This window comes from Rhinolophus sinicus, chromosome 12 (assembly GCF_057876585.1).
Source record: "Rhinolophus sinicus isolate RSI-liver-muscle chromosome 12, RSI-T2T, whole genome shotgun sequence".
Lineage (NCBI taxonomy): Eukaryota > Metazoa > Chordata > Mammalia > Chiroptera > Rhinolophidae > Rhinolophus > Rhinolophus sinicus.
In genome coordinates, this window is record NC_142512.1 from 15,310,889 (window position 1) to 15,330,487 (window position 19,599).

Consider the following 19,599-nt stretch of genomic DNA (forward strand, 5'->3'; position numbering starts at 1 on the left):
TGTCCGTCCCTGTCTTTCCTCCTCCATCCAATACCAGGGAAGAAAGTGCTGGATGGGGTGGGGGGGGGACAGGGGGTACTGAGGGAGCTGAGGCAGCTCCACCCCTCTCTCTACTCCTTTCACTGGGGCAGAGGGGAGAGCTTTGGATCAAAGACGGAAGTTTTAAAATAAGCACAACTAAAATTTTAAAACTAAAATGAGTCTGTTTCATAATCAAAAGTAACTTAAAAGTTTTGGAATTGGGCTGAAATGTCATTTGGGGAGGCCACTCCCTCCTGGAACGAGGTGGGAGCCCAGGCAAGGGCAATGTTTGGAAACCAACTATATTCATTTCCTATGGCTGCTCTAATAAATTACCACAAACACAGTATCTTAAACAACACAAATGCATTATCTTACAGAGTTGGAGGTCAGAGTCCAACATGATGTCACTGGGCTAAAATTAAAGTGTGGGCAGGGCTGTGTCCCCTTCTGGAGGCTCCACTGGAGAAGCCATTTCCTTATTCTTCACAGCTGCCATAGGCCACACATGTTCCTTGGTTCCTGGCCCCTTCCTCCATCTTCAAAGAGCAATGTTGCATCTGACATGGGAAGGTTCTCAAGGCAAGACTCAGACTCAGAGATAATGCAGGGCCCTGTGAGCCGGAGTGGGGGCCCAAGGTCCAGTATAGACTAGAAGAGGGTAAGATCTGATGTGTGGACCAGAACTTGTCCAGTCCCGAACCACAGGTCACCAGGTCCCAGGGCACGTAGGGTGGGTACAGGCGTAGGCATCCCGGATGTTGGGATGAGGTCAGGGAGTTGCAGGGCCTGACCTCAGTTCCTGTCAACTGGGAGAGCATTTGGTGGATACCATGAATGGAAGAAGGAACAGGAACTATGGGACACCCTTTAGTTATTACTTGTCGAGTTCCTTGGGTGTGTCAAGCCCTGAGCCAATAACTTGAGGAATAACATGAATTCCCAGCCATGCCTGCACCTTAGTAATACTTGGGGAGCTTGAAAAACTGCTGCCGCTGCATTACATCTGAGGCTGTGATTGAGTGTATCTAGGGTAGGGTGTGGCCATCGGGATTTTGTTTTTAATAAAGTTCTCCAGCTGATCCTAATATGAGGCCAAGGTTGAGAACCACTGACGTACATGTTATCACGTAATCCTCATTATAACCTTTGGGGGGGCTATGATTACGCCCGTTTTATTTTACAGATGAAACAGAACTCAGAGAGATTAAGCAATTTGCTAAAGCAACACAGCTAGTAATTGGCTAACTTCAGATGGCAGCTCAGCCCAGTCTAATGCCCAAGTTCATGTTCTCTTTACTCTGCCAGGCTAACACCAAGCTGATAAAAGTTTCTTTTCATTACAGAACTGAAAGCAGAACCCTTGTTCAAGAACCGACGATACTGGCAAGACCTCGGCTTTTAGCTGTGACTTGTTTTACATAATAATAGCCTCAATATGAAAATGCACTTTATAAAAGTAACATGCGTCATGTGCTAACTTACCACGAGTTTTAAGTACGTACTCTATCTGCGCCATCTCATTTAACCCTCACAACAACTCTATAAGGCAGATCATAATTATTATCCCATTTTACAGGTAAGAAAATGGAGGCTTACAAGAAGTCTGCTCAAGGTTGCAGAGCTAGCCAGTGGAAAAATCAGAAGCCAAACCCAAGTCTTTCTAACTCTAGGGCACTAATTTATGACCACAAAGTCAGGGCCTTGGGAAAAGTATTAACATTGAGATACGGTACCAGGGTCCTCCATCCCTACTCCACTCCCAGTTCTGGTTGGTAGGTCTGGTGTGGGACTCAGGTATCAGCATGTTTAACAAGCACTCCAAGTGGTTCTCAGGCCTAAGGGAGGAACACTGCATCTGGTCAATCTGCAGAGCCCCTACCTGGGGCAGGTGAGAAAGCTGGAGCCTTGTTCCCCGCAACAGTCATGGGCAGTAGCAGCAGCAGCTGGGTGGAGTGAAAGGCACTTAAAAAGACGCCTTGAACCCAAATACTTTTCCTGTCTGCTTGTTACATTGCCTAGATTTTCATAATCCAGTCACTTCTCCAGAGCAAAGTTCCATGCTCCCTCCATTTAAACTCATTTAGCCACGTATGCCAGATACTGAGGAAGTGAAACTGCTTTTTACTAGGGTGTGAATGACTTTATTGGATCCCCAGGATTCCTTACCTAGGGCATTGGCAGGAGCAGGGGCATCATAGAATCTTACCCAAAGTCCTCAGAGGTCGGTCATAACTCAGTACCATACAGGAATGAAGTTCCCGCAGGACCAAGAAGGCACAGGGAGACCCTGTGATCTAATCGTTCTCCCTGCTTGTCTTCCCCTCCCTACCTCACCTGATGCTCTGTGCTCAGGAGCTCAGAGCTCCTGTGCTTTCTCTGCCTTTCTCTTCAAGCATCCTGCCCTCAGGACAGACTGAATCTCCTTCACTCTGAGACCTCCATGACTGATGACAGCTTCAGGGGAGCTCAGTGCGATGAAAGCCCAGAAGGCAAAGGACGCCTGAATTTCTTTTCCTTTTTCTTTTCTTTTTTTGTTGTTGTTGTTAAATTAAAGTTTATTGGGGTGACAATTGTTAGTAAAGCTACATAGATTTCAGGTGCACAATTGTGTAATACATTATCTATATCTTATATTGTGTGTTCACCACCCAGAGTCAAAGCCTGAATTTCAAGAAGAGAGGAAACTGAGGTTGAGGAAAGGTTGTATGTTTAACATACAGAGCCTTCAGTGTGTTTATAAACTGTGAAGGTGCCAGGAGAGAGAACAAGAATGAAATGCAGGGATAGAAGAGAACAGGAACGAGATCTGAGGAGCAGGGGAGACACCTTCACGGGCCCAGATGGAAGAATGAGCTTTTAAAAGGGATCAAGGATGGGGAGAGGGTGTGCTGCTGGACAAACCCACGGCTCACACCCAAAAGCTCCCATTCTCTCTGAAGTAGGTGTCAAAGACGATGGGCAGGGTGCTGGGCGGGGAGGGGTGGGAAGCTGACACACACCCTCTCCACCAATATGTCAGGATCAATACACGAAATGTACTTTTTCCTCCAACTGAGCCCATATATTCTTACTGTGACAGCTGTCTCTTGGTTTATTTGTTCACTGTGTATCTCCCACACTGGCCTGTAAACTCCGTGACAGCAAGGGCCTTGCCTCTCTCTTTCTCAGTTTCCAGTGCCTAGAACATCTCCTGGGAGAAAGTGGGCCCTCCATACGTATCTGTGACTATATGAACCAATGATGCACTGGCCTCTTTCCCCCGCTACTGGCAGACTTCCCTTGCAACAATACAGGGTGGGAGGCACTTTGGATCCAGGGTGTGAAATTCAGGCACTGTGCATTCTAACTCCAAAGCCACCTCACCTGGACACGCGCGACCTTGGGCAGTCTCCCCGCCCTCCATCTGCCATCGCTGCTGGCATTGAACGGCTGACTGGGGAGCAGAGGCCGTGCAAGCATTAGGAGGTGGAGTTCCAGCTTCTGTCCTGTTTCTCCCCATTCCTCCAGTAACCTAACACATTTTTGTCAGTGAGCCTGTTGCAATTCTGAACGGTGTCAGAGGAGAGCAGCTCAAAGCAACGTCATTCAGTCCCAATTCTCATTTCTCCAAAAGACACATCCAGGGAGTTGGTGACAGAAATCACACTCAATAGCCATCATCGCGAATCCCAGAGAATGGGTTTATTTAGCATTTGCTTTTTTTTTTTAAACCAAGATTGTCAGAGGAAGAAATGCAGCTTACAATGTGACGGCTGTTGGTATATTCACATAAATGAAACAAGTTTCATAAAATGTCTCTACGACATGTGATGCAGCCGACATTTTCTCACCTAGTCCAGCTGATTTCATGAAAAAAACTACTGAGTGTAAGCCCCTAAATTTATTTCACAACCCACTAACGGTCGTGTCCTGTATGTTGAAAAACTTGAGTTTTTTCTCAGGAAAAAGAAATGATCTGAAATAGCCATGAGTCCCCAAAGGAGTGGGTAGAATGTGTGTGTAGGGGAATTAGCGTTTTGGAATGTTGGAGTTAGAAAAGGCCTCAAAAAAATGTCTTGAGGCAGACTTGGCAAACAGCTCAGCAGGAAGATGGGGAGATCTGAATTCTAATCCAGCTCCTTGCTATCTGCCACTAAGGGCTGCATGGCCTTGGACACAAGTCTCTTTAGTTGAGGCCTGCTTTGTCCAAGACAGCAGCCACCAGCCCCAGGAGGCTATTCTATTGAGTACTTAGTGAGCTAGGCGGTTAGTTGGAGCTAAGATGTAAGTGTGAAATGCACACTAGATTTCAAAGACTTTGTGTGAAAAGCAAAAGGAAAAAGTCTCATTAATAAATGTTTATATGGATTACATATTGAAGTGATAATATTTTGGATCTATTGGGTTAAGTAAAATGTATTATTAAAATTAATTTCAGCTTTTGTTCCTCTTTTTATTCTCCCTCCCAATTGAAAATTTCCTTCCTCTGCCCTGTTCACACTCATATTCTTTTTTCTTTTTTTTAACTTTTTAAATTTACTAAGTGTGTTTTTCCCAGGACCCATCAGCTCCAAGTCAAGTAGTTGTTTCAATCTAGTTGTGGAGGGCGCAGCTCACAGTGGCCCAGGCAGGGATCGAACTGGCAACCTTGTTAAGAGCACCACGCTCTAACCAACTGAGCCAACTGGTCGCCCCACGCACTCATATTCTTAATATCAACCATCTGGGCATGTTGTATTTACTCAAAGAATGTGAAACTGTAAAAACAGAATGGAATTCAACAGGAGAATGGATAAACAGGCTGGTATATTCATTCATACAATGAAATGCTACCTAGAAATTTAAAAAACGAATTCGTGATACAATATAGATGAATCCTGAAAACATTAAGTGAAAGAAGCCAGATGTAAAAGAGTGCAACCTGTATGAGTATCCTTATAGGAAGTTCAAGAACAGACTAAACTACTCAATTGTGATGGAAATCTGAATAGTGGTTTCAACGGAGGAGGAAAAGTGATTAAAAAGGGGTGCAAGGGGACTTTCTGGGGTGTTGGAAATATTCTATGTCTCGTTTTGGGCAATGGTTACAAAGTGTACCCAATTGTCAAGTGTACTGAACTGTACATTTAAGGCCTGAGCATTTTATGGATGTTAATTACACCTCAATGAAAAAAATAAAAGTAAAAAAGAGAATGAGCTGCAGTTAAAGTACTTAGCTGGCAGGGCAGGGAATAGGCTTGCTGGTGGGAGCTGGAGAATGTTGAATTCCTCTGGGTGTTGAGTAGGGAGGGGGACTTGGAGTTCTGGAGGAGAAGAAAATGGGAAGGGGTGGGAGGAGAGGAAGGGGAGCCCGCCAGATGGTACAAAGGGGAGAAGCAACTGACAGAAGGTGCTCGGAATGGAGGGGCCGTGACATTTTAAGGACAGAGCTGTCGTTCGAATTGCTGCTTTAGAAACCTCTCCTGTGTACCCCCACCCCACCCATCTTTAGTAAAGTCTATTGCATCTGCCAGTGCGGGAACGTTTTATTTTGTTTTGTTTTGGTATTGCAGGGAACCAAGGAAGGGGCTGAGTTTCACCCCTGGGTCAGTGCAGTACGGGACAGAGGCTCACCCGCAAGGCTTGGAGCCAGTGCTAACCACGGGAAAGGGGTGGCCTCCTGGAGACCCCACAGAAGTCTCGGGAAGGGCTCTGAACTTGAGCAGGTCATGGGATGAGGGTTTGAGCTGCTCTCAACCTAGATGTCAAGTGTCTGGGAGACTGTAGGTAATATTTAGGCTATAACACTAGCAAGTCAGCATGAGCATTTCCTGCCTGAATTCACCTCTAGTTCCCAGATTGTCACTGCCCATGCTCAGTGAGGGCAAGTTCCCAGCTGACCTCCTGGCCAATGTCAGCACCAGAAATGGCCATGGGGGTAGTTGATGGCAACTGAAAAACCAAGTGTGCCTGGGGAAGGGCAGGGCAGTGTAATCAAAAGGAGTCCAGCCTCTCTTCTCCCTCTCTCTATTCTCCCATTTCTGTGAAAGGCTAAATACAAATCCTAGAGATCTAAGGAGAGGGTGAGCTGAACATGCCTTTTTGGCCATGTAGAGCCATACTGGCTGCATTCAGTACGGTGGCATGTCACACTATTACTCCCAGATTAACCTTGTAGTCTGATTTATTTCCTTATGGGACTCGACTCTGTTCGTACATGATCCCCATTATAGTTTATTGCTCCCCTGGCATGTTTGTCTGCCCACAGTTAGAAACGACATCAATTTGCTAGGAAAAATTAAAAAATAATGATAAAATCCTATTCTGGTAAAGTTGTGGTGAAACAGATCCTCCTATATAGCCATTGGCTGTATACATTGACTTAAAAAAAGTTTTTTTTGAAAGCAAGTGGTAATACACTTTTAAAAACGGCACCTCAGTCTAGATCAACAGCAGGCAAACACTCAGGGATTGGGAAGAAAATTACAGAAGGGCCACTTGATGGGATAGGATGCAGCAATCCAGTGACAGGAGTAAAACATCATGAGAGGGACAATTGGGAAATCGCATAAAATGAAAAGAGCAGAATACAACATTGTGTTGTCACATTGTCACGTGCCATTACCTGAGTATGTGGCTGGGACGACTGGGAGAAATCACAGAAAACACAGTTTGATTTTTTAGTGTGTGAGAGTAGGAACCTTCTTTCTTTTTCTACCATTCCCGCCTTGCATGAGGCATAAAACAGACACATTTTCAAAAGTTTAGGCATCACATCTTAAAAGTGCTTCTGCTTCCTGCCCCCAAATCAGTCTCTTTCCTAGTATCTCTGAGGTATTCGGTGGGAAGTGTTCACCCTTGACAGAACCTTCCAGAGTGCCAGATTACTCAAGCTTCCTAGTACGTTTATCCCAGGATGTCTGCAACCCAGAGGTCCTTCCTTGGGTCCAACCAAATTGTCTCTTGCTACTGCTTACTTTTCTTATTTGTTTGGTTCTAAGAACGTGGAGGAAAACTCAAAACCTGTCCCTCAGGGGCTCTCTAGCAATAATGCTGGTGTTGTTAGTGGGTGGAGGAGACAGGGATGCCTGGGCCCTGATGACAGTTTGTATTTCTATTTCTAGAGTGTATTTACATCAGTGTAAAACAATGATAACTTTTCCAATCTCAGGAAAAAAGATTAGAAGGCAAAAAACAAGCTCTTTCCCACAGTTGTTGTGAGATGGTAGAAATTAGGGTCATTGTTTCCCTGTTTTTCTGCAGTTTCCCAATTTTCAGAGGGGGAAAAAGATTCTAAAAAAAAAGAAGAAAAAAAAAGGAACTCCCAGGCCTTGTCTTCTCCAAGTTCATCAATTTCCACTTTCGATGCTCCCTCAGAACTCAGTACGTGTTAAGGGGCCAGGAAAGGGAGTGGCTTTCTGGCAAGTGATGTGTGAGAAAGTGGAAGTGGAAGCGACAAGAGCTGAACCCACCAGTGATTTTTCCAGAAGTCACCTTGATCCCAAAGCCTGTGGAAGGCAAGATGCCTTATAAATAAATCCCCGAATGCCAGAGACACAGTGACAAAGACAGCTAGGCTGGTGGTGTCCTAGGTTTTTCATCCAGTGGCTCCAAGACGCAGCCTGAAGTTCACACAGTCAAGACAACTCCACCCCTGCCTCCAGCACCGACCCTCTCACACAAGGTCCTCTCACGTATCGGTTACTGAAACTCACTATGAGGACCCAGGGTGATAACAAGCCCTTAGCAGCACACATCTAAGTCTGTCATTGTCATTTCGTCCTGAGACAGAGGCTTGTTCATCACCCTTACATACACACACACAAGGAAATGGAGGCCCAGGGAAGTGCAGTGATTCTGAGGTCACCCAGCCAGTGACCGCCAGAGTGGATTCTACAAGACCAGTGTTTCTCCATCCCCACCCAGCGGTCATACCAAGGCCCCAGCTACAACCCCCCAGCCCAAGTTCAGGCAGCCACTCACACCAACACATGCTCAGATGCTTACCTGGGTCACAAGGGGGTCTATATGCGACCGGCTGAGGGGACAGCAGTGTCCTGAGTGCTGTGGCTCAGGCACAGCTGATGAGAGGCGGTCCTCGCCCACAGGCCTTCCACCCACCTCAGAGCAGCGATTGCCAGCCTGACCACACTTCCCCTTTCTGCTAAGCCCACAGGGAGAGGCCCAGGCACCACGATCACCAAGCAACCAGTCCATTTTTCCAGCGAAGCTGACTCCTAAGGCTTTGCAGGAACCAGAATCTTCTTGCTGCCCCCACGTTCCCACTAGGCCCAACAGAAGTCTATCCCAGTGGGGAGGAGTCAGGCCCCTGGTGGAGACGTGGCAGTGTGTAGGGGGGTGCAGAAGGTCCCCACAGAAGAGCCTGTCTTGAGCTTTCCTGGAGCTCCAGAGGAGTGAGAGGACCCGGACTCCCAATAAGAGACAGACCTGGGTAAGAAACCCAAGTGTGACCAACACTGCATCTCACAAGGGCTGCAGCTCTCGCGAACCCGGGGAACCCTGGAACTGCTAACCTGGCTTCTGCTGTGAAGGAAAGTCTCCTGTTTCTAAGGGTGTGTAACAGGCTGCATCAAGAAATGGGTCCAGCGGGCCATTCTGACTGTATTGGGTTTTTCCCTGCAACTCTAGGAGGCAGAGTTCCCAGCAAGTCTCACAGCCTCAAAATGGGGGCCAACCAACCAAAATGAAACCAATCAACCATTTTGTTGATTGACCGCTCTGATGGGCAGGTCAGTAAAAATAGCCAAACTGGTGTGCTCGGAGTTCACAAGTTATTATTCTCAGTAATAATAATGATACCCTGGAATGTCTGGTAAACATTTAATAACCAGCTTTCGGGAAACAAAAAGATTCCTGATATGTAGTGTTTGCTGATTTCCGTGATGCTCCCACTATGGCCACTTTCAGGCTACGAGCAGGATGACACTGGACTTGGCACTGGGAGGAGATGAACGCAATGCGCAGTGCACCACAGCATTGGTAAATCCCAGTATTGAGCACCTGCTGGGGACCAGGGCCTGAAACCAGGCTTTTCCGTTCCTTAACTCATCTCATTTTCACTTACCTAGAAGATTATCATCTCCATTTTTTCTGGTGAGAACAGGGGAGCTCTGAAAGGTTACATCATGAATCAACTCTGCACAGACAGGGAAGGACTTTGAACCCAGCTCTGTCCATCTGCAAAGTCTGTGTACTTTCTTATTAGGGTCTATCCAAAGTTTAGCTGCTCAAAAACCTCCCTAAAAGCAAATATTAAATGATCTTTTGAGAAGAGAATGAATGCTTCTGCGGGCAGAGCTTGCCCTTTGCTGCCAAAGCAGTGGTTCCTTGGTTTGTGTTCCATTGATTCATCCAATAAATGATTTGATTAACCCTTTGGGACGGCCCTGTTCTGTTATTAATACAGCAAACTTGGCTGACCTGCTGCTTCCCACAATGCACTTAGCACAGCAAGTCCAAGCCTGGGTGTCAGGAGATGGGAATTCCAGACTCAGTTTGTGAACAACTTCCTACATAAACCTCTCTTCTGTCTGAGCCTGTTTCCTCATTTATAAAATGAAAGAGCCCGACTGATAAACATTAAGGTGCTCCAGCAATGGTGCCATGGCATCTCTCATCTGTTATTGTCTGCTCTTCCTCGCTGGGACAGGGCATCTCCTCAACTACTGTCCCAGCCATGGCAACCAGCAGTCTCGGCACAACAGAAAATGCCTGATAGATATGTGTTGACTGGAAAAAGATATCCACAGAGAGAAGAGAGTTTACACACACGGTCTGACAATTAAGTTCATGAACTTTTTTTTTTAATCCCGTCTTCATTACTAAATTACAACCATCCCTACAAATAATCACAATGATGATGAAAAGGAGAAGTGCAAATACAGGGAGTGGAGCGTTAGGATCCCAGTGGTGCTACATCCAGTATACCTACCGTGGGCAAAGCGAAACAGCAGACCCATCCAGAGGCGAAAGGAAACCCCACGGCAGCCCTGCAAAGCCGGGTGGGTGCGGCTGGAGAAGGGGGCTCTGCAAATTCCGCGCCGGAGAGAGGCTGCGCCCCCAAGACAGGCATCCGCAAGATGCCAAGTTCATGAACCTGTTGCAACAATGTTGCTAACCTTTTTTTTGATATCAGAGGGATTATTCATTATGAATTTGTACCAACTGGACAAATGGTTAACCAAGTTTACTATTTGGAAGTGCTGAAAAGGCTGCGTGAAAAAGATGAAAACGACCTGAACTTTTTGCCAACAATTCATGGCTCTTGCATCACAACAATGCACCAGCTCACAGGGCACTGTCTGTGAGGGAGTTTTTAGCCAGTAAACAAATAACTGTATTGGAACACCCTCCCTACTCACCTGATCTGGCCCCCAATGACTTCTTTCTTTACCCAAAGATAAAGGAAATAGTGAAAGGAAGACATGTTGGTGACATTCAAGACATCAAGGGTAACATGACAACAGCTCTGATGGCCTTTCCAGAAAAAGAGTTCCAAAATTGCTTTGAAGGGTGAACTAGGCTCTGGCGTCACTGTATAGCTTGCCAAGGGGAGTACTTTGAAGGTGACCATAATGATATGTAGCACATTATCTAGGATTAGTTCACAAACTTAATTGTCACACCTCATACTCTGCTCTGTCCACAGGAAGGAGGTAGCTTCATTCTAGCAAACTTCAGGGCCTACTTTGTCAGACCCTGTGCTGGGCAGTGTGAGGGCCAGAGAGAAGAATCAGATCAGCAGGGAAGTCTTCCAAGGTGTAGGAGGCAGGTGAAGACATAATAGAATGTAGGCGAGGGTCAATGTCCTTCACTTTGTGCTCACAAGTCTCTACTCAGAGCTGAGCAAGTCACAGTCCCACATGGAGCCCATAGTCTCTAGGACAGAAGGGCACATGAGTAAGTCCTATTTGAAAGCAATGAATGCTGGTGCTGAGGGAGCACAGAAGTGGGAGGGCTTAGAGGGTCCCAGTAGTGGCATTTGAACTGGGTCTTGAAGGATGTGTAGGAGCTCACCAAGTAGAGAGAATGTGGATAAACCAAGCCAGAGTCCTTGGAAAGCAGCTGATGATTGTGTCCCGGCTCACTAGGAGTGAATGTGTTGGCAGAGGGAGGCTCAAGAGCAGAGTTTAGGGGCCCACACCAGGGCATGTAAACTGCCCACTTCCTTGCCGCCTACATTCTTCCCGTGCCCGTGGCTCCACTATTGTCTTTTCACCACAAGAGAAGGGCAGGAAGTTAGAGTGGTCTGTTTGGCCTTCTTTCTGCACACTGAAATGCAGCCTGCAGGTCTGGCCAGCTAGGGAGCCCTGAGGCTGTCAAGGAGAATGGAAAGCGCCCTCTGGTGGTCACCTGTGGTGTTTTCCCAGTGGGGATAAAGACGAGTGAGTAGAGACGACTACAGTCAAGATAACTGCGAAAGTGATCACAGTAAGAGTCCAGAAATAGTCCTAGTACACTTAGGAATTTAGGATTTGATAATGGTAGCATTTCAAATCAGCATGGAAAAGATGGATTATTCATTTCATGGCACTGTCCAGTCACTTTGGAAAATGACCTAGCTAGATTTCTATCTCACTTCTCACAGGAAAACACATTCCAGGTATAGCAAAGACTTAAGTTTAAAACATTAAATTATAGAAGTACCAGGAGAAAATATGGATACTGCTAGGGGTTAGGACTTCAACATATCTTTGGGAGGGAGGGGAGACACAATTTAACCCATAATAGTATTCAAATGTAAAATGTAAAACCTGCATACTTTGACTCAGCAATTCCATATTTAGAAATTTACCCTAAAGTGATACTTAGACAAATGGCAAAGAGGTTCAGGGTAGTGTTGTTTATAATAGTGAAAAATTAAAAGCAATTTAATAGTCAATTGTGTACTAGTTAAATATGTTATCCTATACAATACTATATATAAAACCAATAGAAATGGAGATGTAATTCTGTACTTATTGCCACTGAAAAGTGATCACAACATGTTACTGAGTGAATGAAGCAGATTAGAAAGCAGCATGTATAACGCTTTTGTAAAGTTGTGTACTTAAATCTATTAGGTTGGTGCAAAAGTAATTGCGTTTAAAAGGTTTAAAAGGTTAAAAATGATTGCAAAAACCACAATTACTTTTGCACCAACCTAATATATCAAGAAAGATATACATCAATATGTTAACAGTGGTTACCTCTGAGTTGGTGGGGTTTTTAGAGATATAAATTGTCTTTTTATTGTCTGAGAATGTTTGGGTGTATTTGTAAATCACCAAGACAAGAATTCATCCTTAAAGAGCTCTGAGAGGGCTGTGGGAGGTCAAAGGACTCAGGTAGAAGTGGGGGTCACCACGAAGCCCACTGTGGTTGCTCTGTTTGTCCCCAACAACAGCCAAGCAGGCATTATAGCTCCTTTCCCTCCCATCCCTGCCTGGAGGTCACTGAGGTGGGATCTTCCTGGCTCTCAGCGTGTAGATATTTGGGGGTGGGGGGGCAGGAGGCAGTCACCTCTTGTGTATGAAAGGGGTCCTTGCCTACTTCTCCCCATTCCTAGAGGTGAAGGTCCCCTGAGAGGGTATGGGAGCATTAACAGTCCTTTCCTTACCCAGGTGCTTTCAATCCTCAGAACCAATGCATATGTTACCTTATATGGGCAAAGGGACTTCGCAGATGTGGTTCATTAAGGACTGGGAGATGGGAGAGTATCCTGCGTGATCCAGGTGGGCCCAAGGTAATCACAAGCGTCCTCCCAAGAGGAAGCAGGAGGGTCAGAGTCAGTAGTAGATGATGTGACCATGGAAGCAAAAGAATGGAGTGACGGAGGAAGGGGATGTGAGCCAAAGGGTGCTGGCAGCCTCTAGGAGCTGAAAAAGGTAAGGAAATAGACTGTCCCCTAGTACCTCCAGAAGGAATCAGCCCTGCCGATCCATTGTAGACTTCTGATCTCTAGAACTGTAAGAGATTAAATTGGCGTTGTTTTAAGCCACTGAGTTTGTGGTAATTTGCTATAGCAGTAACAGGAAACTAATGCTCCCCTCCTCCCAGCATCCCCAGGACCCTCTCAATAATACCTTCTTGTTTATGGCTAAGCCAGCTCAAGGAAGGTGCCTGTCATTTGTTACAAAACAGCCCTTTCAGAGCAATAAAAAGTATCACATCTACAGGCCTGTCTCCCCTCACACTGTCAGCTCCTTTTTATCTCCTCCATTCTGTTCCCTAGAGCCTTCTAGATGGTGGGTCACAGTCATTGTTTGTTGTTTGGTTGAGAACTAAAGGAGTGGGGTGGGAGGAGGAAGGTTTATTTTTAAAAGTCACATACAAAAAAGTTGAGTTTCTGAGAAGCTGTGAATTTCAACTTTCCCCACAGGAACCCACCCAGAAAGGTATTCAAATTAGCATCTCCGTCTCTCAAATTAGCATCTCTCTTGAGATCTAGAGCATCTAGAGATTCTCTCTCTCTCTTTTTCTTTCTCTCTCTCTCTTATCGTGGTAAGATGTATATAACATAAAACTTACCATTTTAACCATCTTTTAAATGTATAGCTCAACTGGCTAATTAAGTACATTCACATTGTTGTATGTCCATCAGCACATCCCTCTCTAGAACTTTTTCATCTTCCCAAGCTGAAACTCTGTAGCCATTAAACACTGAACTCCCCATTTCCCCTTCTCAGCAGCCACCTGGTAGCAACTTCTTCTTGAAAAAGACTAAAGCCTTTCAAAACCTTCGAAAGTCAACCATTTAACCTCCTGGCAAGAGCTGGGCTTCTCGGGGGGCAGGGGACTACCTGGCTGGGTGTTAAAGGATAATTTTCAGTGAAAGGTAAAATCATGACTCTCATGCATATATAAAAATGAGTACCTGTTAATGATTTCTCCTACTCATTCATGAATGAAGGAGTCAGCCAGATGTTATAATAGGTTTAAAAGACAATCCAAAGGACAGACACATTTATAGATGAGGGATATTGAAATGGATGTACACATGTAAGCAGAACTGGTTTTCCCACAGAGTGAGTGGGGTGGGGAGGAAAGTCAATTCAACCTGTACAGCACAGGACAGAATTTCCATATCTGTAGACAAGAATTATTTCTCTGTTGCTATCAGTTATCTACACTTTACAGAGAACGGGGGCTAGAAAACCCAGAGGAATGTCCTCTAGAGTTCTAGACAATGCATAGTTTTACACTGAAACACAAATGTTTCTCTACATGAGGGATGGCACGGCTGAGGCTAAGGAATCAGAAAGAAGAGCTGGTTAATGGAGATTCTGAGAGGAGGGGCATCAGGAGTACAGTAGTTTGTAGACCAACAAGAACTAGATACTAGTTTTTGGTGCTTCAATTGTTAAATTGTTACTCACTGCCTAGGTCCCTGCCGAATTTTGCAGTGAAACTCTGATGTGCAAGACCTGAGGGCTTGCTTCAGGGACAGCCAGGAAGGAGAAGCCACAAAGCAAGGCTGGACCACAGAGCCTTGGTGGGCAGGAAGCCCAAAGTATTTGAGGTGAAGGCAAAGCTGCAGGGGAATGGTGCTTGGGCCACTTGGGCAGCTTGACCAAGGCCGCACCACTCAGACAAGTTGCTGCCTTGGATATTCTGCATGTGAGAGAGGCCCTGAGGGCTGGGCCTGAACAGAGGGATGTGCATTCCAGCACTGGAGTGAGAAAGACAAGGTTACCTCAAAGGAGACCCATGGATTCCCTGAAGGAGGAATTCTGAGAGTCTGTAAAGGGATTCCTGCTTGGGGGCATGGGACATTTTGGAGCCCCTATGAACACAGCATGGGGAGCTTTGCCTGTGATCTCTGTCCTGGCTGTCCCCCCAAAACTGAGTAGGGTAAGGAAGCACTTCAGTACCCACTGAGCTGAAGAGATTCTCAAAAATATGAAGCCTGGTTGGTGCAGCTAAACCCTGCCTCTACCTCCATCCAGCCTCTTTTTAAAATTCTCAATGGAAATGATAAATTGCTGCAAGTCAGGAAACATTCTAACATCTACCACCAGAGGGCGACCCTCACACTGGCTAATTGTTAAACCTGGCAAGAGGCTCTCACACCTACAAAGGAGCCTGGCAGAACCTAACCTACCCTGCTTCCTCAGGAGATGCACAGAAACCATGGGAATTTCAAGTCTCCGGGCTGAGGGGAGGAGCAGAGGAAACAGATACTGCCTGGAGACCTGAGAACCCAGACAGGGAAAGGAGATCCTGATCAGAAATCTCTCTCCAACCCTTCTCACCACACACACTGCTCTTACTCTTATTGTTTCACTTCGCTGTGTACAAAGATTGAAATTCCAACCATTAAAAACTCAATGGTTCAACAACAAAAAACACCAAACAACTTGATTAAAAAAGGGAGAAAAGGTATGAATAGACATTTCCCCAAAGAAGATACACAAATGACCAACAAGCACAGAAAAATATGCCCAACAGCGTTAATCATTTAGGGAAATGCAAATCAAAATCACTATGAGATAACACCTCACACCTATTAGGATGGCTACTATTAAAAAAAAACCCCAGAAAGTAACGACTGTTGGTGAGGATATGGAGAAATTAGAACCCTTGTACAGTGATGGTGTGCAAAACAGTACGGCAGTTCCTCAAAAATTAAAAACAGAACTACCATATTATGTACCAATTACACTTCTAGAGATATACTCCAAAGAATGAAAGGGAAAATCTCAAGGAGATATTTGTACACCCATATTCATAGTAGCATTATTCACAATAGCCCCAAAGTGGAAACAACCCAAGTGTCCATCGATGGATGAATGGATAAGCAAAATGTGGTGTATACGTATAGTGTCTATAATAATTCAGCCTTAAAGAGAAAGGAAATTCTGACACATGTCCTTCCATAAAAAGGAAGGACATTATGCTAAGTGAAATAAACCAGTCGCAAAAGGAAAAAAACTGTATGATTCCTCTTATCTGAGGAACCAAGAGCAGTCAAATTCATAGAGACAGAAAGTAGAATGGTGGTTGCCAGGAGCTAGGGGGAGGGCAGAAAATGTATAGGTAAAATCAGAATCATACTTCACACATCAAAATTAATTCTAAACAAATTTTAAAATTTAAATGCAAAAAATAAATATTCTTGAAGTAGGAAAGTCTTTGTAAATATGTCTTAAAGTCAGAAACCAGAACTGAAAAGGTGATTGATTTTAATGAAAATAAAACAAAATTAAAAGAAAACTAATCCTTTTTCCCCAAAAATATATTTAATAAATACTTATCATATGCTTTGTTCTTGAGGCTTGGGGAATACTGAGGTAAATAAAACAGGTAAATCTCTGCTCTTCTACAGTTTTCTACGTAAGAGACAACCACAAAAGGAAACATAACACACACACACACACACGTAGTAATAAGGATTTTATAGAAAAATGGAGCAAGATAAGGGAGATTGGAGTATTCCAGTGAGCTGTATTCCAGGCATAGGGAACAGCAAGTACAAATTTGAAAGACAAATTGTAAAAAATATCTGTACTATGTGACAAGAAAAGAGTTATTTTACTTAACATGTATAAAATTCAAAAGGCCAGTAAACCCAGAAAGATACTTAAAATACACTGGATGAAATTTACAGATTGGACACTACAGAAGACAAGATTAGTGAACTTGATACAATAAGAAAAACTATCCACAATGAAACATTGAGGAAAAAATAAGGCTGAAAATAGATGAACACTGAGTGTGAGATAACTTCAAGAATCCTAATCTACATGTAACCGGAGTCCTAAAACAGGAGAAAACATATTCAAAGAAATAATGGATACGTTTTTTTTTCAAATTCAATGAAAACTATAAACCCACAGATCCATGAAGCTCTATGAAAAACCAAAACACAAGAAACATCAAGAAAACTACAAGGTACATCATCATCAAACTATTTAAAACTAGCAATAAAGAGATAAACAGTTCTTTTTAACACAATGTTGCTTTAGACCCAGCCCAAAGGTAATTTTGCTCAGTTTTAATATTCCAAAGGTTTAAGGAGTAAGGTATGCAAAGCAGTTCTTCTGGGATGGCAGCTCCAGCTCCATTTGAAAGTGGCTCCATTTACATTATTTTTCACAGAATCAATGTGATCCAGAAGGTAGTGGGGAAACATTTTAAGATTTAAAAAGAAAAATAAAATCAATCTAGAATTTTATACCCAGTGAAAATATCTTACAAAAATATAAGAAAAACTGAGATATTTTCAATATATTATTAGCTGACCTGAACTTGAAGTCCTCAGTCAGAAGAAAAATACCAGATAAAATCTAATCTGGATCTATACAAAGGAATTAAGAACCTGGGAATGGTAAATATGCAGATAAATATAAAATATTATTTTATTATTTAAAAAATCTCTTTCTCAACTTGATAAAGGGCCTCTATGAAAACCTATAGCTAACGTCAGACTTGATGCTGAAATACTGAATACTTTAACCCTATGATCAGGATTAGGTGACAGTGTCTGCTTTCATCACTCATATTCGACTTTGTATTGGAAGTTATAGTCAGTACAGTGGAGAAACAAAAGTCATCCACATTGGAAAGGAAAAAGTAAAACTATGTATTAGTCACAGAAGATATGATTGTCTATGTGGAAAATTCTATAAAATGACAAAAAAGATAACAGATTTAAGAAGTTTAATATTGTTGCAGGATGTAATACAAAACTGCATTTTTCCCCCAGAAGAGTCTAGATACGTTTATTGTCATTCAAATAGTTCATACAAAAAGGAATGTAGCAAAGGGGGTCAGGGTTTATGAAAAAATAAAAAAATGCAGGTTTGAACATGTTGCTCTATTTATATCAGAGAGCAGGCTCTCCCTGACGTCATGCACAGCAGCTGCACTTGTCCGATGCTCCTTTGCAGATGCAGCCCTGGGTGTACTGGGTACAGCCCATGGGGCAGCAGGAGCAGCAGCTCTTCTTGCAGGAGGTGCATTTGAAGTCTTTGCATTTGCAGGAGCCAGCACAGGTGCAGGAGCCACCAGTGGGGCAGTAGTAGTTGGGATCCATTTCAAGCAGAGGTGAGGCAGGTCCAAAGCGAGAGGCTAAGAGGAACCTGTGCTGGTACGACATGTGGTCTCTTTCTTTTTTTAATTGGGGAATATTGGGGAACAGTGTGTTTCTCCAGGGCCCATCAGCTCCAAGTTGTTGTCCTTCAGTATAGTTGTGGAGGGCACAGCTCAGCTCAAAATCCAGTCACCAATTCCATTTTCAATCTTAGTTGCCCACAATCCCATGAGCTTGGGCTCTAACCAACTGAGCCATCCAGCCACCCCTCTGGCAACTCAGCGGCAGCTTGTTGTCTTCAATCTAGTTGTGGAGGGCGCAGCTCACTGGCCCATGTGGGAATCGAACTTGCAACCCTGTTGTTCAGAGCTCGCGCTCTAAGCAACTGAGCCATCCAGCCACCCCTAAATTGTAGTTCTATATACTGGCAGTGACCAATCAGATACTGAAATTTTAAAAATACCATTTACAATACCATAAAAATATTAAATACTTAGGGAGAGATCCAACAAAGATTTGCAAGACTTACACATTGCAAACTACACATTGAGAACATTGCTAAGAAAAAATTAAAGAAAAACCTAAATAAATGGAGAGCTGTATTATATTCATGGATTAGAAAACTCAATATTCGTAAAGTGTTGAGTCTCCCCAAATTTATCTACAAAATCAACACCATTCCAGTCAAAATCTCCGTGGGCTTTTTTTTTTTTTTTAAAGATTTTATTGGGGAGGGGGAACAGGACTTTTATTGGGGAACAGTGTGTACTTCCATGACTTTTTTCCAAGTCAAGTTGTTGTCCCTTCAATCTTAGTTGTGGAGGGTGCCATTCAGCTTCAAGTTGTTGTCCTTTCAGTCTTAGTTGTGGAGGGCGCAGCTCAGCTCCAGGTCCAGTTGCTGTTGCTAGTTGCAGGGGGTGCAGCCCACCATCCCTTGCGGGAGTTGAACTGGCAACCTTGTGGTTGAGAGGACACACTCCAACCAACTGAGCCATCCGGGAGCTCAGCAGCAGCTCAGCTCAAGGTGCCTGTTCAAACTTAGTGGGCGCTGCCCACCATCCCTTGTGGGACTCGAGGAGTTGAACTGACAACCTTGTGGTTGAGAGCCTACTAGCCCATGTGGGAATCCAACCGGCGGCCTTCGGAGTTAGGAGCACGGAGCTCCAACTGCCTGAGCCACTAGGCCGGCCCCTCCGTGGGGTTTTTTGAGGGGAGTGGAACAAGCTGATTCTAAAATTTATATGGAAATGCAAAGGACCTAGAATGGCCAAAGTAACATTTGGTCCTTCCACTTTTTATCTATCCATCCTCCAGTAAATTACTTAACACAATAGTGTCTTAGTGTCCTAATCTGTAAACTAGGGACAATAATGTATCTACCTCATAGAGTTGTGAGGATTGCATGAGTTAAGATATGTAAAGTACTAGAATAATGTTTAGCACAAACTTAGTAGTATAGAAAAGTTTATTATTGCAGCATTGTATGAGGACTAAAAATTATCTTTATAAAATTTACGGGACAGATTATACTAATGTGACTGGGGAACTGGGGTCTGGAGTCCAAACACTGTGTCTGTGTCACT

At 44.1% G+C, this 19,599-nt stretch overlaps 1 protein-coding gene and 1 pseudogene across 3 annotated transcripts in view; both read right to left on the reverse strand.

Annotated features, from left to right (window-relative positions):
* Positions 1–19,599, reverse strand: part of SCIMP (SLP adaptor and CSK interacting membrane protein) — a 52,553-nt gene that overhangs the window by 13,460 nt on the left and 19,494 nt on the right. Inside the window, exon 1 of one of the 2 annotated variants that reach the window (XM_019715122.3) lies at positions 7,990–8,457. The exons of the other annotated variant lie outside the window; for it this stretch is intronic. Coding sequence (XP_019570681.3) covers positions 7,990–8,199 — 210 coding nt within the window. The 5' untranslated portion in view covers positions 8,200–8,457. Of the gene's footprint in view, positions 1–7,989; positions 8,458–19,599 lie in introns of those variants that run through there. 2 annotated transcript variants of the gene reach the window in all.
* Positions 17,755–18,710, reverse strand: LOC148756475 (metallothionein-1A pseudogene; annotated as a pseudogene). The gene has a single exon (XR_016022843.1). The product of XR_016022843.1 is annotated as a metallothionein-1A pseudogene (transcript).